This window comes from Delphinapterus leucas, chromosome 10 (assembly GCF_059928025.1).
Source record: "Delphinapterus leucas isolate spDelLeu-1000000601 "Yukka" chromosome 10, BTC_Dleu_Yukka2, whole genome shotgun sequence".
In the NCBI taxonomy this organism is placed as follows: domain Eukaryota; kingdom Metazoa; phylum Chordata; class Mammalia; order Artiodactyla; family Monodontidae; genus Delphinapterus; species Delphinapterus leucas.
The window spans coordinates 13,681,140-13,707,211 of NC_143138.1; the positions used below are offsets into that span (position 1 = coordinate 13,681,140).

At 43.5% G+C, this 26,072-nt stretch overlaps 1 protein-coding gene across 1 annotated transcript in view; it reads right to left on the minus strand.

The window, feature by feature from the left end:
* Positions 1 to 14,623: 14,623 nt before the first annotated feature.
* Positions 14,624 to 26,072, minus strand: part of KIF13A (kinesin family member 13A) — a 217,546-nt gene continuing 206,097 nt past the window's right edge. The window contains 3 exon segments of the mRNA XM_089918385.1: positions 14,624 to 16,751; positions 16,753 to 17,550; positions 24,400 to 24,551. Coding sequence (XP_089774511.1) covers positions 16,713 to 16,751; positions 16,753 to 17,550; positions 24,400 to 24,551 — 989 coding nt within the window. The 3' untranslated portion in view covers positions 14,624 to 16,712.

The following is a 26,072-nucleotide window of genomic DNA, read 5'->3' on the forward strand; positions in this document are numbered from 1 at the left end:
GAATTGTGATCAGGGTGTTCAACTAAGAAATGAGTTGAGTATGCTATTCCTTTATTTATTTATTTTTAAAAATTAACCATTTAATTAATTAATTAATTTATTTATTTATGGCCACACGGCTTGTGGGATCCCAGTTCCCCAACCAGGGATCGAACCCAGGCCCCCTGCAGTGAAAGCACAGAGTCCTAACTGCTGGACTGCCAAGGAATTCCCTAGCCCTTTGTTTAGATGTAAATAAATTCCTTAGTATGAAAGAACAGGGTAAGAGAAAATACTGTAAAATGTAAACCCTAGACAGAGATACATAGCCCTGAGTTTGCAACGGGACAAATTGTGTCCCCAAGTAACTGCAATATCCAAGTAGGATCTTCCAGAGGAGAGGAAGAGACCAAGGAATATGATTTAAAGTTTCCCACACTCCTATTTAGTAATTAATTGCATGAAATAATAGCACTAAGGGGGGACTTCCCTGGTGGCGCAGTGGTTAAGAATCCGCCTGTCAATGCAGGGGACACCGGTTCAAGCCCTGGTCTGGAAAGATCCCTCATGCCACAGAGCAACTAAGCCCGTGCGCCACAACTACTGAAGCCTGCGAGCCTAGAGCCCGTGCTCCGCAACGATGAGAAGCCCACGCACCACAACGAGAAGTAGCCCCGCTTGCTGCAACTAGAGAAAGCCCGCACGCGGCAGTGAAGGCCCAATGCAGCCAGAAATAAATTTATTTAAAAAAAATAGCACTAAGGGGTATCTACTGTGAGCCATGCACTTCGCTGTGTGCTTTACATGCACTCTTTTTCATTCTTTTTCATCCTTAAAACGTCTTTTAGGGAGTTGTGTAAAAGAGAAGGGTTAAGGAGTTCACTCAAGGTCACACGCTTGGTAGTTGACATGATGGGCTCTGAACTCACATCTGATTTCAAAACCTGTGTTCCTTTCTTTAAGCCAGGCAGCATTCTAGAACTTCCCACAGCCAATGGGCGGGTGCAGGGAGTGGAGTCTGAGATGTTTACGGAAGCTGCTCAGCCCACTGACATTCCGGCCTCTTCTCACTGAGGTTTGTCCAGCTGCTTCTCAGCCAGGGCCTTGGCAGGGTTTCTGGAGTGGAGTAAGGGCTCTGTTAAACAGGTCGGGGACAGTGGGAGATGTCTTATTGGGCCCCCTCACCTGTGAGTTCCCCTCTTCATAGGGTTGCCAGACAACCTAGAAGACACCCAGCTAAATGTGCGTTTCAGAAAAGCAACGAATAATTTTTGAGTATAAGAATGTCCCCAGTTGTGCAAATAATGCACGGGACAACTTCTTTGCTAAATCTGGCCACCCTGCTTCTTGGCACTATCTCAGAATGTCTTGGATTAGAATTAGAGAGAGTTGCATGCATGCTGGAGTAACTTACAACTCTGCCCGTGATCGTTAGCTTAGAATGAAGATATCCTGGCTATTGACCGGAAATGGAGGAAACTCAACTGCAAGCACACCATCCCTACCCCATACCTACCCAGGCTGTTCCGTGCTTTATCATGGGATGCTGCCGTTATTCATTTGATTAGCTTCTAGTGCAGCAGACATGTCTTGACATGAGCAGACATGAGTGTCCATGACTCAGGTATTCAAGAAATGTAAATTCCTATTTCTTTAACTCAACAGAATTTCTGTTCCCAAACCCCATTTTTTAGAGGTAGCAGAAACATAAACGACGTCAAGTCAGGTCTCAGCACCCCGCCTCTTCCTAGAGTCTTTCCTAGGGTGCACGTCACACTGTGGGGAGGGATGTGTTTCTTGATGTTCCCTGTGCCTGCAAATTGTTGCCAAGGCACCTCGCCTTCCTGGCCCTCTGCCCCCTTCAGTCCAGGCCTTTGCATTCCTCCCGGTCCTCCTGGGCTGAGATGCACGGTGTAGCCCTTCCCTCTCCAGGGTCTCCTTGCACTCCAGGCCTCTGCTTTGGGGAGTGAAGCCTGAGGCTTTTTGCCATTGAATCCTACTGTCTCAGGTGGGAAGGGCACGTAGTTCCTCTGGAGGACTCCAGGCACCTGTGTCCTCTCTGTTCCCCTCCCCTCTCTAAATACCCTCTGCCTAGACAATCTTTCTCAATCTTTTTTTAAATCTTTTTCTGGGCATGGCCTCACCCTCCAGCTCTCAAATATTTTTCCTGCGTATCCAATTCCCCTAAGGATCTTAGGTTTTTGGAAGGTTATTCCTTTTCACCCTGGCTTATTCTCCCCACCCTCACCCCCTGCCAGGCAATGAATACGAAACAGTTTTCTTGATAGGGGGAGAGAGAGTAAGGTGAGAATAAAGGAAAGTATCCTAACCAACTGACTTTAAACATCCTCAGGCCCCATCCCTCCCTTTTTTTTTCCCCAATGTCAAAGCTAAAGAATTAGATCCTGGTTAGTTTTAGGCACAAACTTTGCTTTTCCACAGTAGTCCCCAAATCTGGCATCAGCAGCAGATGGGAAGCATTTAAAACATGGATTGTCAGGGCCCCAACCAGGTCTATAGAATCTCTGGGGTTGAATCTAGGAATGCACTTGTCCTCTGGCCTGCTTCTGAGAATGACTCCCCTTTTCTTTCCCACATCTTCGGCCTTCTTTCCCTTTCTTTCTTATCCCTGGAGTGGCAACATCCAGTTAAATGTTCCTTGCACAAAACCAAAATCTAGTGTGGAGTTCCATATCCATCTTTCAAAGGGAAGATAACCTGGAGGGCGAGCGGATGTTCCAGAGTCTCATCTCCTCTTATCTCTTACCCCACTTTTCTCATCCTTCAGTGTCCTGTCCACATTCCAAGAAGAAAATCTCAGTCTAACCCATCAAACAGGAACATCCAACAACATATCTCCATCCTGTGTCAAATGCAAAACTATTTCCCAGAGACCTAAATGCTGCTTGGTTCTTAGGAAGAATCATCAGGAGATCTAAGCATCCCAGTTTTTCAAGGCTTGGGAATACTTCCAGAGGAAAGGCCCAAGCAATTAAGATATATTCCCAACACGCGTAAATTACGAAGTAAGATTCTTAAAAATCGCTTGCATTGATTTGCTTACATTATTGTTAAACACCCTCTTAATTTATTTAGAGAGGTCAGTTCACCTTTTTTAAAAGTGAATATGGGGCTTCCCTGGTGACGCAGTGGTTGAGAGTCCGCCTGCCAGCGGGAACGTGCCCCGGTCCGGGAAGATCCCACATGCCGTGGAGCGGCTGGGCCCGTGAGCCATGGCCACTGGGCCTGCGCGTCCGGAGCCTGTGCTCCGCAACGGGAGAGGCCACAACAGTGAGAGGCCCGCGTACCGCAAAAAAAAAAAAAGTGAATATGGCTAGGTAGGACATGTCAGGCTGGCAAGACCATTGGCCTATTTTATTCTAAAATGAGGTTAGGAGTACTGAGCTAAATTGGGGCTTTTAAAGGATTACGTCCTAGGGAGTGATGAAAATCATTCGCAAGTAATGATTGGAAAGACTCACCCCCCTGGGATGGTAGTTGATATTTATAAAAGTCAGCTATGCTTATTGACTTAACAAAAAGTCATGTATTATTATTATGAATGACATCAGAATACTACTCCATAGTAAGTAACAGGGCAAAGGGCCTGAAAAATTAGGGAGTGGGCAGGCTGAACAGGAGCAGAGAAGTGAATGTAGCCTAAGCAGCTTCCAATAATTCCTTTTTCTTTCTTTCTTTTTTTTTTGCCTGCACCTCGCAGCTTGTGGGATCTAGTTCCCCGACCAGGGTTCAAACCCATGCCCCCTGCATTGGGAGTGCAGAGTCTTAACCACTGGCCTGCCAGGGAAGTCCCTTTTTTTCTTAGGAAAGTAAATTTACACTGAATATCTCACTCCAGGCTTAATTATTGAGAAATATATTTTTCTCTTTGAAGTTGATTAAGCAGTGACAGAGAAAGACAAATATGGTATGATTTCAATTTCAAGCGCAATCTAAAACATAAAACAAATGAAGATAACAAAACAGAAACAGAGTTTTATATAACAGAGAACAAACAGGTGGTTGCCGGAAGGGAGGGAGGCGGGGGGGGGGGGGAGGAAAGAAATAGATGGAGGAGATTAAGAGGGACAAAATTCCAGTTGCAAAATATGTGAGTCCAGGGTATGACATGTACAGTGTGGGGGATATAGTCAATAACTAAGTAATATCTTTGTATGGTGACATATTGTAAGCAGACTTACGGTGGTGACCATTTCGACATGTACAGAAAAAAATCACTATATCGTGTAACAGGAACTAACATAGTATTGTAGGTCAATCATACTTCAAAAACAAATATACATACAAACTCATAGAAAAAGGGATCAGATTGGTGGTCACTAGGGGGTGGGGGAATGGAGGGAGGGGGAATTGGATTAAGGTGGTCAAAGGATACCCTAAACTTCCAGTTATAAGATAAATAAGTCCTAGGGATGTAGTGTACAACATGATAAATATAGATAACATGGCTGTATGTTACATATGAAAGTTAAGAGAGTAAATCCTAAGAGCTGTCATCACACACACACACATTTTTTTTCTATTTCTTTATTTTTGTATCTATATGGGATGATGGATGTTCATTAAACTTATTGTGATAATAATTTCATGAGTATGTAAGTCAAATCATGCTGTACACCTTAAACTTAGACAGTACTGTATATCAATTATAACTCAATAAAATTGGAAGGAAATTGATCAGGAAATACTATAACAGATGCCAACCGTCTACAGAGCACTCCGCTAGATGCTGTAAATAAAGAAAACTAGTTTTCCTGCACAGTGTCCTTTTCTCCTGAAAGGTTGACACAGGCATGGAGTTGAGAACCAAAAAATCAGACTTCACAGGTTGAAACGAATTATAAAGTTCTGCTAAGCCAGTCCCACAACTAACGCATGAGTGACTTTTTCAACTTTGTAAGTATCCATTGTGTTGGGGCTTCATTGTCTACAGAAATGAAGATCCGTGCTTCCTGAGGGGTGGAGAGTGGTCCTGGCAGGTGACAGCTGTTATCTCCGGGACCTGCTCTGGGACTCAGCCTGGATGGACCTAATCCCCGGGGAGACTTCATCAGCGAGTCTTGCCAATAAGTGCTCTCTTGGCCGAAAGCTGATTTTCTCTCAATACTTGTGTTGTTTTATATATTTGTACTTTAGATAATAACCTTGCTCTTTGTGATGGTTTGTCAGATTGTGAAGCATTTTTTTCCATTTGTTACTAATTCGTTCATTTAATAAATTTTTATTGTTACTGTTGTGTTTCATTATAGGAAACTGAAGTCCAGAGTGCTTAGGCTATATACTCAAAGTCACAACCTTGTGACAGCAATAGAACAGACATCTCCTGACTCAAATTCCAGTGAGTTTTACCCTATTTGGGATGTGTTCTTTGTTTTCATTGACAGCATTGGTAAGTTTAGACTATTTACAAGTATCATGGTTATGGATTTACTTAGATTTGCCTTTTTTTTTTTTTTTTTGCAGTACGCGGGCCTCTCACTGCTGCGGCCTCTCCCATTGCGGAGCACAGGCTCCGGACGCGCAGGCTCAGCGGCCATGGCTCACGGGCCCAGCCACTCCGCAGCATGTGGGATCCTCCCGGACCGGGGCACGAACCCGTGTCCCCTGCATCGGCAGGCGGACCGTCAACCGCTGCGCCACCAGGGAAGCCCTAGATTGGCTTTTATCTTCTTATTTTGTTCATTCTGTCCACCCTGTTTTTTGTTTTTTTTTTTGGCCGTGCCTCGCAGCCTACAGGATCTTAGTTCCCCGACCAGGGATCGAACACATTCCCCCTGCAGTGGAAGCGTGGAGTCTTAACCACTGGACTGCCAGGGAAGTCCTACCCTGTTTTTTTCTATGTTGCCTTCCCCTTCCTTTCTTGCCTACTAATGGTTAATGGTTTTGTTGTCCCTGCCTTTCCTCCCTTTCTGTTGGTTATGAAGCTGTAACACTTCCTTTCTTCCTTCCTTCCATTTTAACACGAATCATCTGAAATTGATCAGCCTCTCTCCTCTTCCAGAACGACACTATAGAATGCTTTCTAGTCCAATCCCTCATCCTCTCAACTGGACCATATTTTTGTCCCACGTCATTTTCACACTTACACACAAGTTTTGTTCTGTTGATGCTTGTTTAGATTTAACCATATATCGACTGATTTCTTTGCTCACCACTCTTTCTTGGCTTGTATTCCTTCCATCTGCATTTAGTTTTCTTCTTCTTGAAGTACTTCTTTTAATAGTCTTTTAGTGGGATAGGTGGTAAAGTCTTTGTCTCTGCCTAAAATGTTATTTGCCCTCATTCTTGAATTATTAACAAACCAGAAACTGAAGTACAGATTGACTTTCTCTCAGAATTTTGGAACTATTCCATTGGCCTCTTGATGGGAGAGCATGAGTCTTGGAGATACAGATAAGCATGGTTCGGATAGATGTTAAACATAGTACAGGGATCCTGGAGCAAGGGTATGACCAGTGAGAAGTAGACCTGGAAAGGTGCTTGGAGTGAGGTCAGCAGGATTAACCTGGTTCAATAGAAAGAGGGGGGCTTTGGCATCAAACAGACGTCAGGCCTGGAGCTGCCTTCCATCTGCTGTCTGACCTCGAGCGATTTTAAACTAGAATAAGTTTGTCACTTCAAGTTTTTTTTAAGTTGTTGGTTTTTTATTTTTTGAAGAATGATCCAACCTATCCCTTTACAGAATCCATATCACGGATGCCCCAACCTTTAGTTAAGGGCTATATTTCATTTCCTTAGAGGCTGGAGATCCCCAAATGAAGGCAGTATGGACAGCAGAGTCTCTCTCTGAGCTAGGAGAAAGGAGGAATGCCTCTGCCTGCAGCTTTCCCTTCTCTGCTGGAAATCCAAAGAAACTAAGAGTCAAGCGTAACAGCTGCAACCACTATACAGTTCTTCTGAACAGGATTTTGAGACTGACAGACCGATTATGATCATCTTGCTGGATTTGAAGCTCAGCTCCATCATTTTCTGGCCCTTATGATCTTGACAATCCTTAAACTAAGACTGTGCTTTTTCATCTACAAAGAGGGGGTAATGACAGTATCTACCTCACAGCGTTGTTGAAATGATTTCAGGAGACAGTGCATACGAAATCCTTTACACCCAATGATGCAATGGGGTATTTGTCAATATTAAACAGATGTATCATTTTGCCTACAAATCATGTTACTCTCTGTGTCAGTTCCACATCTTCCGTCACAGAGTGGTGGGTACTATCTTGAGCACAGCTTAGCTTTCAGACCTCACCTAGGTAACACGTAACCTTGAGAGCCATGTTTTGTTGAATGAGAAAAGGGTTGTTTTGATTCCAAGAGCCTTCCTTTACATATTCAAGCAAAGTTTGGAAGTCTGAGCATTTTGTTAAGAGTCAGAGTATAGAGAGACCGGCTCTACGGTATAAAGGTGGTTCCTGTGAGACAGGAAGGGAAGGAGAAAGATGGAATCAAGAAAGGGGATGAGGGCTTCCCTGGTGGCACAGTGGTTCAGAGTCCGCCTGCCGATGCAGGGGACGCGGGTTCGTGTCCCGGTCCGGGAAGATCCCACATGCCGCGGAGCGGCTGGGCCCGTGAGCCATGGCCGTTGAGCCTGCGCGTCTGGAGACTGTGCCCCGCAACGGGAGAGGCCACAGCAGTGAGAGGCCCGTGTACCGCAAAAAAAAAAAAAAAAGAAAGGGGATGAGAGAAGAGATAGAGACATTCAGAGGTTGAGACCATGGTGGGGATGCTTCCTGGTCTGTAAGAGGAGACCTAGTCCACCATGTCTTTGGGATAAGATGTTGGGAAAACCATTAGAAGCTAAGACAGCTTGACAGGGAATTTGAGACTGCCTAGGCTGAGGTCTGCTTCTCCCTGTCGGCATCCTCCCAGCCTTGCTTTGGTGGGATGGAGGGAAGGGATGGGCTCCAGAAAGCATCCACCTTGTCCCTCTTGTGGCACGGATAAGTTCTTGAGAGACACCATGAATGATGCAGAAGAATTAACAGCTGAGAATTAAGTCACCGTGACTGTCCAGGGTTTGCCACGCATGGGCACTCCTGTACGGAATGCCACGGCAGGGGCTGCACTGCAGACAGCCCAGATCTGCGGCAGGACGAGCTGAGCCTCACAAGTACCAGTGAGAGGCCAGCAGGGAAAGATGGTCAGCAGAGGACGCTTGCCAGGTTTGCTGGGAGCAACTGTCCTCAAAAAGTTTCTCAGAGGACAGATCATCACTGACATCAGTGGTGGATGAAGACAGAAGTCTGTGCCCAAAAATGAGATAAGAAAAGCTACTCAACCGGGGTCAGCAGGAGGCAGCAGAGGGCAACAGATTACGGGCACCTCTCCTGGCTGACGGGGACAACTAAAGGTGCCTTCTAGACCCATCCTGGGAGGCGAGGAGGAAGAGAAAGGGGAAGAGCGCCCCAACGCTGAGTTTGAGTTGACTGAATATTTACCTGAGTCTAATTCTTTTAAAATTTATTTTTATTTATTTATATTTATATTTATTCTTTGCGGTACGCGGGCCTCTCACTGTTATGGCCTCTCCCGTTGCAGAGCACAGGCTCCGGATGCGCAGCCTCAGCGGCCATGGCTCATGGGCCCAGCTGCTCCGCGGCATGTGGGATCTTCCCAGACCGGGGCACGAACCTGTGTCCCCTGCATCGGCAGGCAGACTCTCAACCACTGCGCCACCAGGGAAGCCCATATTTATTTTATTTTTGGCTGTGTTGGATCTTCGTTGCTGTGCGCTGGCTTTTCTCTAGTTGCGGCGAGCAGGGGCTACTCTTCGTTGCAGTGCACGGGCTTCTCATTGTGGTGGCTTCTCTTGTTGCAGAGCACGGGCTCTAGGCGCGCTGGCTTCAGTAGTTGTGGCGTGCTGGCTTCAGTAGTTGTGGCACGCTGGCTTCAGTAGTTGTGGCGCGCTGGCTTCAGTAGTTGTGGCACGCTGGCTTCAGTAGTTGTGGCGCGCTGGCTTCAGTAGTTGTGGCGCGCTGGCTTCAGTAGTTGTGGCTCGCAGGTTCTAGAGCGCAGGCTCAGTAGTTGTGGTGCATGGGCTTAGCTGCTCCGCAGCATGTGGGATCTTCCTGGACCAGGGCTTGAACCCATGTGCCCAGCATTGGCAGGCGGATTCTCTACCACTGTGCCACCAGGGAAGCCCCCTGAGTCTAATTTTAAACAGGAAGCAACAACCCAGAAATCCTTTTCTACATATCTGTACCATTTTTTGTTCGCCTACTTTTACTTTATTTTTAAACCTGTTTTTCTCTTTTAAACTTTTTGTAAAAATCCCTTTATTTAAAAGTTTTTTCCAGTCATCCTCTTTTGGATTTAGAGTTTTATTTTACACGCTTCAAGAGCCTTGAACCAACCCTTTTGCATATTTCCAAACATTTGGATGTGTATGACATTTTAATAGTAAAATAATCCTTTGTCAGTGTCTTCATTTAAAAAAAAATCCTATATTCATAAACTCTTCTTTTGTTCGCAGTTTTATTTCTAAAGCTAATCATTAATATTGCTTGCCTTAATAAGAAATGACGTGTTTGAATTTCCTAAGATTCATTTTCTATTTTGCGCGAAGCCATCAAATCTATTCATTGTACCTCTAATGAAGCAAATCTGAAAAGAATCAAATGTGAAAATATAACTATAAATAGAAGCGTAGTTAATAGTTCCCAATCACTAGCCTCTACCAGAAATATTAGTGCAGAACGATTACTGGCTATAACTCACATATTCAGATAATCCTAGTACTTTCACTTTTTATTCCATGGAAATGTGGCTTTCCTTTTGACCTTACTGTTTGAGTTGGATTTCTACATTCACTCATAGGTTCCAGTTAGCTTTGCTTTGGCCCATGGCCTCAGCCCTATAACTCCTAACAAATTACAGTCGTTTTAAAATATGTCTACAAATTCTTAGATGTTCTCCTTTCAAAAGGAAGAGCCCAATTCCCTCCCCTGCATTCCTGACTCACTTCTAATGAATAGAACATGGTGGAAGTGACAAAGTGTGACGTCTGAGATGAGGTCATACAAGGCTTTGTGGCTTGTGTTTACTCTCCAGAGCCGCTCACCCGGGGGAAGCCAACCATCATGTCATGAGGACACTCAAGCAGCACAGAGAGGTCTGCATGGCGAGGAAGCACCAGCTCACCAGCTGTGTGACGGAACCACCCGAAAAGTGGGTCCTCCCAGCTCCAGTCAAGCCTTCAGATAACTGCGGCTCTGGCTGATATCCTGACTGCAGCCTCATGAGCAGCTGGAGGCAGAACTGCCTAGAACTGTCCACGCCGGAATTCTGGACCTGCAGAAATTGTGAGATAATAAATGTTTACTGTTGCTTTAAGCTGCTGAGTTTAAGGGCAGTTTATTTTGCAATAGGTAACTAATATTAATGCACTGGCTTTCTCACAAATACATACCGCTACACATAAAAGGACCAGGAAATAAACGTTGGTGACTTGGCATTCTCATATCATCATTAAGACACCCCTGGATGCCAGTGGTACTGAGGTTAGATCTTAAATCATCATTCTCGGTGAATTGCTCTTTTCTTGGCTTTTGCTGTGACTAAGTATTTTAACTCTGGTGTTTCTAAGTAGCTTGTTTCTAAGTGGCTTATCTGTGGTTGGTATATATGCTTGGTAAAGATTATGCTGATTCAACAAGTGGACTACTCAATTACATGAAGGTGTGGCACACGCTAGACTAGGAAAAGACAAACGATAACAAAGAAACCTAAGAACATCTCTATATGATTTGGTTCAGGCAGATAAAGTTGTTATAAACACCAGTGTCTTCTGGTTTTAAAATGTAAATAGTTACCAGCGTTTTAGGTATCGTGAAAGGGTCAAGTTGGTTTGTACTACTCTTCCCCAAACCAAACTGGACCCCTTTCTGAGGTGATCTTCTTTCACAGACTCCAATTCTGACTTACCTTTTTCTTTGTGAAACATTCATTGTTCTATTAATCAGCCTCTCAATGTCTTCATAAATAGGGTCCCACAAAGATTCCAGAGTTCCTTTCCCAGGGACACAATCTGGCAACGAGAAACCTACAATAATCAGCTCAAAGATGGCGGCCGTTGCCAACTGGGCTCAGATTACAGTGACTGAGGCACTCCAGGCATCTTCTCGAGCTACAGTCTTCTAACGGAACGCAAAGATACAGGCACCCCGCACAAAGGAGAGAATAACTTGTTTTTCCAAAAATACACAGCGGTGTGTGTGTGTCCCAGAACCTCCGAAAGATGAAGACTGAGTTTTATTTCAACTTAAATTAACTCACAGTGTCCGAGAAAAAAAAAAAAGACCATTAAGTGGCCCTCAAATCTACAATTATCTTTCCCCTCAGCTCAGGGGATTAGAAACAAATGACAAGCAGGTTAAATAGAAGACTCTGGGATTTTTCCACTCCTGTCAGCTCCAGTTCATAATGTATTAAAGGGGAGAACTTGTCTCCTGGCATTCTCAAGGAGTCTTCCATATTCCAGGTTCCCCCGCCAGCAGGATGCTGTCCACCCCCAGATGTCTGGGCATGAGAACAGACTGCCTTTCCCCCAGGTTAGGAGAAAACCTGAGACAAACTGCTACGAATTACAGACTGACTTCCTGTTGCTGTTTTCTAATTTAGGAGGTAGGCGCAATATTACAGAAAGACACCTGTCCTACTGTTAGTGTAGTAAGTTCAAGGCTGAAAACAAAAATCTCTCTACGTGGTTGTGTACTGGTAGCATCCTTTTCTATTGTTAGCTCTTGGTCTAGAAAAGAAAGCAAGAACTCTTATTCAATTACATCTTCTTTCAAGACTTTTCAAATTTACATGACCGGAAAGCTTTACTTTTTAAAGATTAATCATGTAACTAGTTATCTTTTTTCTCTCCAACATAGTTCTAAAGCTTGAATATTGTAACTTTCAAAATAAGTATTGGCTAGAGAAGGATTTTTGGAAGATCGTATCTGGCCCTTACCTACCCTGAAGGTATTTTTTATGAACAGTTTTTCTTCCCATAAGTTGGTACCCTAGAAACGCACGGCTAAATTTTTGCTATGATAAACTGTGTGTCCAAATAATGATAAACAAATGTGATGACAGCAGTAATACCGTACTTTGGAAATTAACTGGTAAACACACACCTATATTTAACTATCCAGTATGTTCTAAAACCAGTGTGCTCTCCCATAGTCAATGACAAATGACAATGCCCATGACCAAATACCACTGATCTCATACTAGTAAAGGGAATGACAATTTGCTCGTTTTGTCTTAAACTGTATTTGTGGTTGTCATGATTTATTTAAACATTATATAGCTGCTTTCCTGCCCCAACTCCCATTCCATAAAATTCAAATGATTTGGGTTTTTCCTCCACCTACTTTTTCCTGGGAGTCTATGTAAGTCACTCTCTTTCGAGAACAGGCTAGACCTAGTTCCTGACCACATCAGAAAGGCTCTTGTGAATCTTTTCTGAAAAGATTCTGGAAAACCATTTTTAGATAACTCTTTCACATTAAGCTACCCTGAGCCACTGTTTCCAGGGTGGCAGGCCCTGCTGCTTCCTCTAAAGAAGTGCTTGATTGTCATGACCACGTGTAAACCACCTCGGCCTGTCTGCTGCAGGTGCTCCCCGCTAATGTCAGTCAGTCTGGACTTGGGACACTCACCACCGCCTTCCGCTCTCTGAAGGCGCCTGGTCCTCCCTTAAGAGGCCTATCCCTCCGTGACGCGTCACCAGACAGAACACCAGGAGACACTGATGGAAGCGTGGGCTGAATCCTAGCTCTGCCGCCTGCTGCCTCTCACCAACCTCTCCACCTTCGTTTTCCTTTCGTCCAACACTTAATAACAACAGAACCTATGGCATCCGCTGCTGTGAGGATTAAGCGAGATCTATATCAAAAGTTGGGAACAGTGCCTAGTACACAGTAAACCCTCAGTGAATGTTTGCTGTTACTATTATTGTTTAAGCTACAGGGACACGCATACAAACAAATATGGAAAACTGATCCGAAACTAGTGGCAGAGTAATTAAAGACAAACAACAGATGTTTTAAAATCGGAATTAGACAGTCTGTATTCTAAAACACACACACACAATCTGTACCAATTAAATACAATAAAGTTGAAAGGGACATAAATTACAGTTTTTCTTTTTTTTAAACAGACAATAGTAAAATACTACAGTCAGCTCACTATACACAAAAAATCACAAACAGCAGCTTTGCATTAAAATCTCCAATATCTTACTCATTTACTGATGCTAAGAACTTAAAGGGAAAAGGTACAGCAGGCTGTACACACTCTCTCGCTCCCACGACACATTTATTGCTGTACATCCGGACCAACTGTACAGGCATCTACACAATAGGTACAGAAAGTACTTTTGTAAAAACTTCCACACACATAATCCTTCAGCATCTCCATCGGTAACAGAATTTTACAAATGAAGACACGGACAGCAGGGTCATCTGTATTCAATCATCTCCTGCGAACACGGTGATGTGGGCACCTGTGAACTTTACAGCTCATTTCATCTCTTCAGCGTTTTCCAAAATTGAAGTAAAACAACAATGGCAAAACCACACCACAACAAAACCTACCAACCCCAAACAAAACCACAAAGAGACGAAAATCAACACCCCCTCCCCGCAACCCAACTCTTGGTTTGTCCCTGTGTTTTCTTACAGTAATACTGCTCTCTGCATCCCACCTGCCTGGATGGCCTGGACCAAGGGACCAGAAACGCTGGGGTCAGAGGCCCAGTCACTGTCAACGGTTCCAGTTCCACGGCAAGTCAGCAGGCGGCGGGCCAGGTGGAAGACCAAAGAACGGAGCTGTGAGATTTTTCGGTGTGCTTACGAAACAGGACAGAGAACGGCAGCACGTGGCCTGGGAGCCAAGGGGCGTATGGCACCGAACTTGCAGTTAAACACGTATGTACACATAAAACAAGAGTGGACAGCAAAAACATTCAGTCTTATGTAAGTTCTTTGGTTATAAAGAACGGCATTCTGTAACCTTTGCTGCAAAGAGGGATTTACAACCTCATTCTTAGGCAACACAATCTTTTTCATCTGCTCCTGTTCTGAGAGATCGCCCAAGCTGCTTTGGAACGAAGTCCAGTACCTTGCGATTTTCTACAAACCACTTTTCTCCCCCTTTTAGTGTGCAGACTTGTCTGTCTCCAGACATACTATAGATACCATTTCATATACATAACATATACTATTTATAAAAAAAATCAGAGCATTGACTCCAGATTCTACAGTAAGAACTGATTAAAATTGTACAAGAATAAAGTTTGTTTGAATCTGTGGAGGTTTCTACACAGTGTGGGTGTGTAGTGGGTGCACACAAAAATACTGCCACTTCATTAAGCCAGGATTTTCGGTTCTCTGGAAGAAAGCAGAGGCTGCCGATTCAGCCGAGTGACAAAGCGCGGCTTCTGCCGGCTCGGGAGGGGAAAGGAGGTGGCTCCCGAAGCTACGGCTTCTCTGCGCTGGTGTGAGGTCCGGCTGGGCCGCAGCACGTTTTAAAGATGGGCTGGTGCTCTGGCTTGCTGCCTCTCACGGAGCGGTCGTGCTCCCCTGGAACACAGAGGCTGGTGAGTGCAGGCTCCTGTCCCCGCCCTCCCCACCCACGGAGACCATCCCCCACGAGGGGCTCTTCCTAGAGGGCCCTGCAGGATCTGGCTGACTGCGGGATCCAGTTCTAGAATGTACTCTACGCAAGGGACGAACCTAGCTCCAAGGCTGAAGATTCTAAGGAAAGTAATGACAGACAGCAAGACCTAAAGTTAAAGTAAAAAAAAAATGTTATTGCTGGGTCTACACTCTAAGTCATACCAGGGTGAGAACAAAAGTCAAACCTGAGTGCTTAAAAAGTGCTCAGACTTTTAACACTGTCAAAACAAATTAAAACCAAGATAACAAAACTACTAAAGCAATTTTTAAAAAAAGAAAAAACCCACCATAGTCCCACATTACCCTGATACAACAAATGTTTTTTGTAAACTCCACTTTTAAACCAAGACCTTTGGCAGGGACACACTATTCTATTCTGGAACCTTTCGAAAGCAAAAATCAGGTAGTGTTCCTGTTACTGGGTTCTAAATAATCCAGGCAACGAAACAAGGCGGGGGTGAGGGGGAGTTTGCTGCCCCTCTTCTCCCTTCTGCGGGCCAGGCCGTGCTTCTAACAGGGAAGCCCTCAGACACCCTACCCTGTATCCCTTCAGCAGAGGGGTTTGTGAAAACCTTATCCCCACACCACCCCTCGCCCCGCTCCAACGGGGACTGAAGCAAAACCTTAGGTGTGCAGGGCAGCGACTCCTGGGAATTTGTATTTTTAAGAGGCATCTTCTCCCAACACCCCCCAGTGGGTCTATTGCACATTTAGGTTTGAGAAGCACTGTTCCAGGGTGAAGAATTAACCCCTGGACCACATTCTTCCTGGACTTCTTGGAAGGACTAAAAAGCTCATGTAGGCCAGCAAAGCAGATTCTGCTTAAGATCAGTGTAAAGGAAGCTGAAGACTTTTAAACAAATGACTGTTTAGCTTGCAAGAACAGTAATGAGTAACTTTATTTTATTCTTATGTTGGGGAAAGAAGTCTTTTCTGAGTTGTAAGAGACCCCACTATTTGTTTTTTGCAGTTTATTTGTGAATATGCTGTATAAATGACTACACACTGAAATTTTAAGGGCTAGTATGGAAGACTTGGGGGAAGAAGCCAGCAAACTGGGATGATAACTTCCTCAGCAAAACAGGGAGGGAGACGCAAGAGGGAAGAGATATGGGAACATATGTATAACTGATTCACTTTGTTATAAAGCAGAAACTAACACACCATTGTAAAGCAATTATACTCCAATAAAGATGTTAAAAACAAAACAAAACAAAACCAGAGAGACAGACGGCACTCTGATTATCTGCTCCTTCACTGAGCTGCTTTCTAATTCTATCAGCTCTTTGTTTTGCTAAGACTGGCACTCCCATACTCGTTACACAGCTATGGCTGGGGTGTGGGATCAAAACAGTGACACTGAATGGGAAGAGATGGTGGTACTCTTAATTATATAATTCACTATTTTCCTTAGGAATATTAGCAAAAACCCATTTTGTTCCAATACGAAAATTAAACACTGTAATAAACCAACCTGGGTAACTTCCAAAGCCCACACTTAAATTGCTCAGGGAATTCACCTATGCTTCCCCAAAGCATTTTTTATCCTATGGGCACCAAATGGATGTATTTTATCAAATCTGCAATGCATCTCTCCCTCACCACCACCCTGTGCTTTTTAACATCTCTGAAACTGCTGATATGATATAGTTTAATTGGAAGTATTTGCTTTAATGATACATAAAATAATAGCATATCTAATAATCAAAGAAATCACAGATGTGATGAAATATGGTAGATGCTACCAGGATACCTTGGGAGAGCCCGTAATTAAACATCTCGGGGAGTGAACACGAGATTGACTGATCCTTAACGAGGTGAACACTTAATTCAACATGAACCCATATGCTGGTCCTACATATGTCATAACCCCACTCGGAAACTATGAAAGCAGACTTGCTCCGCCATAGCCAGCCAGCTGGGCAGCATGTGAACTTGGTCCCCAAGTGGGCCCATTGTCCCTGTCAGAAGCATCTGAATGAATCTCTCCTACTAAGTCACTGTGATGAAGGGCCTCTGGCGGTTGGGGCACAATTAGGTGCGCTCATTGACAGCACAGGACCCGAAAGACTGCCCCTGGAATTTATCACCTGGTCACTCTTTGCTGAGGAACACAGCTGGCCAGGGTCCTGTGGCCCATCTGAGACACTCTTACTGTCCATTGTATTTGGTAGGTTCCTCCTACTCGAAAGTTCTCCAGCAGAAGGATCTGTCAAACCATCAAAATCTCTCCCATCTGACACACCCATAAACTCTGTGAAAGAATGGTCCTCGAGGATGTTTGTGGTGTGTTCTATGGTCACCTCCCTGGGGCAGAATTCCCTGGCCGGCGGGCCATTTTTGCTGGAGCAGGCATCTTGTTCTGAACATGAGCTGGTCCTACAGCAGGTTTTGGAGTTTTTCTCAGGGATGCTTTGGGATGATGGGCTCCCTTTGGCTAAGGCACTGTTTTCCTTGAGTGGCACCATAGTTATCTTATCCTTTACCAAGCCTCTTTCTAGTTCTGTCAACTCTTTGTTTGAGGATGGTCTGAAGTCATGCACAAGTGATGCTCCGGGATGCTCACTGGAGTCTGCATCCTTTGTCTGAAGGGCCAGCTGATCTGAGCTGTCACTAGAAGGGACCACCATGTCAGACAGGGTGGCATTGGAGGCACTATGGGAAAAGTAGCCACTGGTGATGCTGCTGGTGGTGGGGCTGCAGGACACTTCTTTCTCCAGGACCTTTGAGTTCGTCAAATCGACTTTAGAAGAAAACCACTCTCTGTTCTCCAAGCTGGCATTGTAAACGCTGAAGTCGGCAAACTCCACAGGTACGTAAGGCTGTGAACTTATCAGCTTCCGGTTAAGAGCTTCTAGATCGTCTTCCTCCTCTTCAGAGTCCTACAGAAATGAAGCAAAAGTCAGCCACGAGCTCCTTACAGCAACTGCATTGTTGAGACAGGCTGTAAACACTTTACTGTTAAAGGCATTCACCTTCACATGTTTCTAGTGTTTTTTGTTTTCTGAGTTTGGTTAAATCTTGTCAACTCTCCTGGACAAAGGTACATTATCCTCAGACATCTGTGAGCATGAACCCACTACCATCCAAGATGAAAAGATTTATTTCTTCTGTGCTCACTCACTAATAATTAGAAACCTTTCCTCCCCTGGTTTAAAGGAAAGGATGGAAGGAAGTACAGTAGACTTTTAATTAGTTCCTCATGATTAGTTTTCAGTTGGAGATGTTCTCTTTTCTAATTAAATGAGTAGAGGGACAGCCAGAGGCAGAGAAGAGCTGCTGTTTCATATGTTCTTACAATCCTCACCTTGGGGAGCAAAGTGCAGATAAACATGATGATTTGCAAAACGTTTCTGAGCTATTTTATGGCGAGGAAGGGCCGTAAATAAAGATACCCCCCCCCCCAATGGCGAAAGGGAAAAGAACGCGATTTCAACATCCATTCTCAGTATTACACTAAATATTGTAAGTCTATAAAATACTGAATTAATCTGACAATTACCATCTTCTAGCATTTTTGAGAAGCATGGAAGAGGATCTGACTAGAAAGTGAGGGAGACAGTGAGAGTTACATGAAAATCTCTTTTGTCAAATAGCTTTAGGATTCTGTTTATAAAGATTGGTAAATATGCAAGAGTGGCTGTTATCATCTTCCAATCTCTCTCCCTGAGTGCATGATTCTTTTAAATTTGGTGGAAAACAATATAAAACACATGGGCATTTTATTTTCAAATAAAAATAAATGATATTACTATCTAGTCATTTCTAATTAACCTCATATACATCTGATGACATTGCAACTATTCCTTTTCTCTTTTAAAACCTGACTTTCAGTCAACAATATTCATCAAGCATCCTCTACATGCCAGTCATTGTCCTAAGAACTGGGAACACCAACGCTGAGCAAAGACAGGCATGGTCCCTACCCTTGGGGAGTTACGACTGTGGTCCTTGCTCAGAGGATAACCCTGGACACTGCTGGGTGGATGAAATTTCCATCAGTATAACAACAGAGTAACTGTAAAGACCTGGAACCAAAACATTAACATTACTCATTTCCAGAGAGAGAAAAAGAGAGAGAAGAGGTGAGGAAGAGAGAAGGATGGGGAGGGTGAGGAAAAGCACGCTCCACGGATAAAGCAGATGGGAGTTTACGAATGAACATAAATTTCATCTGCTGAATTTTATAGCAATATTTTCTTTTCTATCTCATAAGATGCTAAATACCTAAAAAATAGCTTAATACTCTTTTCAGATTTTAAAATAGCTTGAATATAAATTAGTTAAAAGCATCAGTAGTCTTAATTCCTTGTCTATTAATTAAAGGTGACTATCAAATATCAGTGATAAAATTCCAGAAATCAGCAAAACAAAATTTTTGGCAACACTAACCTCTCTGTCTTATCTTTAGCTGTATTCTAATTAAATAGCACTGTTAAAAAGGGGGTGGGGTAGAGAGATCTCTCCCTAATGTTGAGAGGAAACGTTTAGTAAAGGAGCAAAAATTGGACAGAACTGTCGGAATCAGTAACCTGTGCTATATTTTCTAGGTTCTCTACCTGACTTGTTTAGACTCAAAATTGGATTTCAGGTGTTTGTTTCTCTTTTATTTCCTTCTAATTTAAGCTGGCAAAGAAACATAATCCCCAAGCCCAAGAGTCTCTGATGCAATTAATTACTAAAAAGTTAGCTGTTGCAAGGAAAACCAAATTTGAAGATGAGAATTTATAATTTGGGGCCTCTTTTTATGCCTGAAGTTACTTCTTCCTAACACTGAGGACAGGTCTGTCATCCTAAAATACAACTTTGCTGAGTGAAATGTTCAAGCATGAGTTTAATGTGTAGAAATAGGTATACACTAAAGGATTAGAATGACCTTAGTAAAACTGAAGAGTCTACAAAAACAAATAGGGATCAGTACCTACTTATGCACTTGGGGTGGGGTTAAGGTTAGGGCAGTGACCTAAAGAGAAAGGCTAAAGGAGTGGGGACAACTAGTTCCAGAAGAAAGAAAACTGAGTAGAGATTAATCATGTTCCAACATGTAAACGGAGATGGAAAGTTTATGAAGTTATGCCTTCCAAGGAGAAAAGAGGACTTACTTGGCTTAAATTGCATTTTAAGGGAATTTGGTTAGATTTTTTTGAGGGGGATGGGGGGAGGCAGTATTGCTTGGTTCTGTACCTTTTATTTATTATTATTTAAAAATTTTTTTTTCCTTTTTTAAAAATAAATTTATTTATTTATTTATTTTTGGCTGTGTTGGGTCTTCATTGCTGCACATGGCGAGCAGGGGCTACTCTCTGTTGCGGTGCGTGGTCTTCTCACTGCAGTGGCTTTTCTTGTTGCGGAGCACGGGCTCTAGGGCTTCAGTAGTTGTGGCTCGCAGGCTCTAGAGCACAGGCTCAGTAGTTGTGGCGCACGGGCTTAGTTGCTCCACGGCATGTGGGATCTTCCTGGACCAGGACTTGAACCCACGTCCCCTGCACTGGCAGGTGGATTCTCAACCACTGCGCCACCAGGGAAGCCCCATTTTATTTATTTTTTGATTGAAGTGTAGTTGATTTACAACGTTCTGTTAGTTTCTGTTGTACAGCAAAGTGATTCAGTTATACAGTATATACTGTTTTTCAGATTCTTTTCCATTATAGGTTATCCCAAGGTATTGAATAGAGTTCCCTGTGCTATACAGTATGACCTTGCTGTTTATCTATTTTATATATTAGATAAACATTTTATACCAGAAACATTATTTATCATTTTACTTTAAAGGAGACTAAACTAAGGACCTTCCTACTGTGTCTTAAGGACAAAAAGAATGAAAACTCTTCCTAAAAGTGGGACATGGAGTCAAGTTCTCAAGCTTCTCTACAGCCACAATAGTCATGATTTGATTTTTGAGATTTAGTTTATGCAGCTGATATTTACCTATAGACAAAACACCTTGATTTTAAGAAGGAATCAAAACCCACATTAAAACAGTGACCTTCTGGACTTCCCTGGTGGCGCAGTGGTTAAGAGTCCTCCTGCCAATGCAGGGGACACGGGTTCAAGCCCTGGTCCGGGAAGATCCCACATGCTGCAGAGCAAATAAGCCCGTGAGCCACAACTGCTGACCCTGCGCTCTAGAGCCTGCGAGCCACAACTACTGAGCCCGCACGCCACAACTACTGAAGCCCGCGCGCCTAGAGCCCGTGCTCCGCAACAAGAGAAGCCACCGCGATGAGAAGCCCGTGCTCTGCAGCGAAGAGTAGCCCCCGCTCACCACAACTAGAGAAAGCCCGTGCACAGCAATGCAGACCCAACGCAGCCAAAAATAAAATAAATTTTTTAAAAATTAAAAAAAACCCAAAAAACAGTGACCTTCTGAGTGACTTTCACCTGATTAAAGTCATTTTCACTCCCACTCTAATCAGTTGTCCCTCAGAGAGATGGTCTGTTTTCAAAAAGACTCCATCAGCCAAGGGTCTCCAGTACTTCTGTCCATGGTACTAAGGGGAGGGCAGCCCCTTTTTAGGAACAGCAGCAGCAGGTAATGAAACGGCACTATCTTTGGGAGCCTCTGGAGTCAGCCCAATTCTGCCAAGGGATGGGGTTTTTGTTCTGATGCTCTCGTTAAGTGTGAGACCTTGGGCAAATCACTCAACAAGTCTCATGTTTCCTCTTCTGTAAAATGAGAGACAAAAACCGTATGCTGTCTATGCAAGACCCAAGAGAGGGAGAACTGACTTTCTTTCTGCTCTTCTGTCTGCATCATGACTTAAAAAGAGAGACTCCAAAGGCATACTGTTGCTTTTATCTTATTCACAGAAGACACAAAGTATATTTATCTATTTTCCCAAATTGATGAGACAACAAAGGAAAAAAAAAAAAAGACTCTTTTCAGACATCTGCCCCAGAGCTACATGAGAATAAATGTGTGTAGTTTTAAGCCAAAAAAAAAAAAAAAAAAAAGTTAAGCACAGCTATATTTACTGTATTTTATGTGAAACGACAGGTTTCTTTGGTAACTCGATGGGCTGCAAAATAAAAGGAACAATGTCCCAATATCGCTTCTCAAAAATGATTGCAAACTCCTTTGATCAGACTGAACCATTGATTCGCCCTCTAATTTTCCAAGAGTGGAAAAGGAAAGAAAGTGAATAGGGAACACAGGAATAAAGCAGTTTATACCCATTTGTAAGAAGAGAAATAAAATGAAATCTTCCAAAAGAGAGACTAGAACCTCAGATCAAGCAAGTAATATTCTTATAATCTACCAAAACATCCTGGAAGAGCTGCTATCTGCAGTAAATCAGACAGTCCAATAGTTTCAGAGATGAAGAGTGTGCAGTGCGCTAGATTTCTAAGGAGAGGAGAGGCAGGTCTCTCAAGTAAGATCGCAGCAAGAAAAACGGTTCCATCAAACCCTGCTTAGTGGGTTTCATGGTGTGTCTGACCACACAGAATCTAACTGCTGCTCAAAACTTCCTGGGTTTTTCCAAGAGAATCTGGTTCCATTCTACCCTCTGCTAGCTAAAAGTCCTGAGATGGGTTTTATTTTAAAATAATAAAAGGAAAGTAAAGAAAATAACTATAATGCAAATTGTGAACAGTGAAACGAGCTGCTGGGAAGCCCCAGAAGGGCCATGCGGCAGTCCCTTGATGGTGCGCTCCACCAAAATGTACTGTTATAGGTTAAAATTTAGTGCCCGTGCAGCATGGTGATGGGTACCACGTCAATAAACAGACAGAACCAACCAGCCAGAGAATGGAAGGGGTAATAGATTAGCCACCTGGCCTTTTTAGCCCATGCTGAAGCCTTTATTAATTAAGCAGGGGGAGGTCACGTATGTGACTGAAGAGTTCACTAAGATTGGGAGGGGTGAGGGGCAGCTGTTGGCGTGTAGGCTCTTCTCCAGCAGGGACTGGGGGGCGAGGGGGACTTTGGGAGAGAAGGACAGGGAGGACACAGAGACAGTGGGGGGGAGAGGGACACAGAGGGGAGGGGAAAATGATGCCTTTCCTTCTTTCCTCCATGGACAGGAAGAGTGAGAAGGTCATTTCTTAAGATCCCCTAGTGCTCCAAGCATGCAGGAGCCTGGCCTGCTACATGTTTGGGTCAAGTTCTAGTCAGCTTCACACAGTGTGCGTTTGCAGCATATTCTAGAACCTAGAGGTTAAAAGACCTCATGCTGATGACCCTTTGGAATGAGTCTGACGTAGTGCAGTTGGGAAAGGAAAGGGCCCACACTCTGCCCACAGAGCAGACTGCATGCGGGTGTGAACATCAAGCAGCCCACTCCAGCTCCAAGCTGCACCCAAGGCGTAGGAAACCACAGGAGAGGGAAAGCTGAGACACAGAATCAGAGAATTCTTTCCAGGCATGAGAATACACACTTGCATTTTTGAACTGAGGTATCGCTTATGATCCCAAGTGCCTGGTACATAGTGTTTTAAAAACTCTCCAATTTGAAATGTGAAAACCAAGTGCTAGGGAATGAGGTTTTTCAGGTAGAGTGTCAACCTACCAGTGGTAAAATACAGGTAAGCCCTCCTGAGAGCAGGACTGACACCGAGGGAGCTGGAATCTACTTTGCCAGCAAATTAGAAGAGGCCACCTGAGAGGTACAGATGACGAGGATGCGCAGGGATGGACGGTGGAGAGGCTACAAACTACAGGGTAATCTTGACAATAGCATCAGGCAACACAGAAAAAGCTCTCAAACACCCACAGCTAAACGAAAGAATACTTACTCCAAGTAAGTGCAATTCCTCTATGTAGATTAACTTCAGAATCTGGGCAATATGCACAGGCTCATTAGAAAGGTTCATTATTAGTTAAAGTGATCTCTGTGTTACGCTTTTTAAAGATGAGAATCATTAAAAGTGGTTTTTTCCTTTACACTAAGCAAAATAATAATAAGCAAATAAATAGAAGGAACACTTAGAAAAATCACAGGTCACGGCCACATCCATGCAAAATTTCATTACTGATGATCACGTGTTTTAAAAAAAAAAGCCAAGACTCAATACAGATCTTAATTTCTTCTTAAGTATTTGGATGACTGTCTGTGAAAGGGCCTTAAACCCACCACCAGGCAATATGACAGAAATGGTTCCAGGACTTACAATCTTCTTCCCACGTTTGCTATTGTGTTCTACAGGCATGCTGCTGCCATTGCTTCCCGAGGGCACAATGCAGCCAGGGTTATGTGCCTGAGGTGGAGACATGCTCTGCAAAGGTTAAGACACACAGATGCATCACACACAGAAGACAACGATGGCCGACATACACGTTAAGTACGTGCACGTTAGAAAAGCAATGCAAACACTTGTATTACACGTGAGTAGTGCAGCCAACAACTGTGCAGGCTTGAGTCAAACTACTGATGAAATCTGACAAGACTACACAAATTCTATGGCAAATAGCATAACCAAATTTATCAAATAAAAAAAAATGCCTTTCATATTTTCAAAACACCTAGGGGACATCTCTTTCTCATTTGAAATAAATACTCTGAAAAAAGCCATAAACACAAAGAAAACAACAGCAGTAACAACAAACAAAACACTCTACCATGACCCTGTGTGCTTGAGAAAGAGATGTTTACTCCAGAACAGGAACCATGGAGTGATAACCCATACATGTCAACACGTGGCATCTGACTTTGTTAATGCACAGCGTTCCTTCTCCACAGGCATAACACGTCCATTCTATCGTACATGGTACAGACAAGTCAAGCATTTACCTCCTGGCTTAGAAGAGGCCTTGCTTCAAGCGCCATCCTTTTCTTATGCTCTTCTTTTACAGGCATTAGGGGCTTGAAAAACTTTGGTGGCTGAGGTGAGAATGCTTTAAAAGGGCTGACTGTTAAGGCATGAGGATTCTCTGACGTACAACCTGGGGAAGACAAAAGGCATGGGTTTATGGGCACAGAGCACTTTAACCAACACACAAGAAGTGAGGCAGTGACCAAGCCAGAGGAATATCTGGCGTAACAAAGAGATTAGTATGTGAGTACAGTTGACCCTTGAACATCTCAGGTTTGAACTGCGTGGGTCCACTTATATGCTGTTCATGCTATGCTTTCTGAATGAAATGCTCTCTCTGCTTTTCCTTTTTTCAATAAATATACAGTCGGCACTCCACAGTCTCGGGTTGTTTTGGTATACGCAGGGGCTCCTGGAACCAGTCCCCCGTGGATACTCAGAGATGACTGTACTTGGCTGAGCATTAAAACGGAGGTAAGCAAAAATGCAGATATATCTACAAAGTTACAAAGAGTCATCAAAGGGCTGGACAGCAGCAAAGAAATCAGAAACCAAATTTTCTACCTTCTTTTCAAGATCCAGCTTAAGCATCACTTAACAGACCAATTTCAACTCATGCTGATTTTCTTTTTTTAAAACCTTTTTGTTTGTTTATTTATTTATGGCTGTGTTGGGTCTTTGTTGCTGCGTGTGGGCTTTCTCTAGTTGCGGCGAGCGGGGGCTTCTCTTGTTGCAGAGCACGGGCTCCAGTAGTTGTGGCACGCAGGCTCATCAGTTGTGGCTCACGGGCTCTAGAGCACAGGCTCAGTAGTTGTGGTGCATGGGCTTAGCTGCTCTGCGGCATGTGGGATCTTCCCGGACCAGGGCTCGAACCCGTGTCCTCTGCACTGGCAGGCGGATTCCCAACCACTGCGCCACGAGGGAAGCCCCCATGCTGATTCTCTATCTCTCTGAATTCTCCGAGCCCTTATATTCTATACATGCATTTTGGCATTTTATCATTTCCTAACTTATTACTTTCTATGTACATGTCCACAGTTGGATTTTAAGATCTCGGCATCTGTCACTGCATATAGCAAGGACAGGCTCAATACATACCCAATGAGTGAGCACTGTGTAAGTCTTCTTGCAAGTCACTTTTCCCTCAAGCCACCCTGCTCCATATGACTAAAGAAGGACGATTCTTCTTTCTTGCTTTTACTCATTTCTTACCTTTTTGGGCTTCTCTTTCTCCTTCTATATTTTCTCCTCAATTCACTGGTACAATGGCACACAGTAGGTAAAATATAAGGGATAAGTAAGGTAACAGAGCCGATTTACATATCCTAAGAATGCTGTTCCCTTCAGGGCATTGGGAGATTATATATTATATTTAGGTAATAATGTTGTCATCAAATTCATTTCTGGTGTCAGTTTTGAAATTTCCTTAGGGACCAGAGACATGTTCTCCTAAAATATACTTTGATTCCAGCACAAAAACATGACGGAGGTGGATATTCTTTTGGTAAAGAATGAAATCTAACCATAATGTAATAAGATATGTGTGTCTCAAAACTGACTTCAAAATCAGGAAATGATACATGAAATGTGATTTGAAAATTACAAGTGTTGCACAAAAAGCCTATTATTAATTGTATGATATAATGGGTAC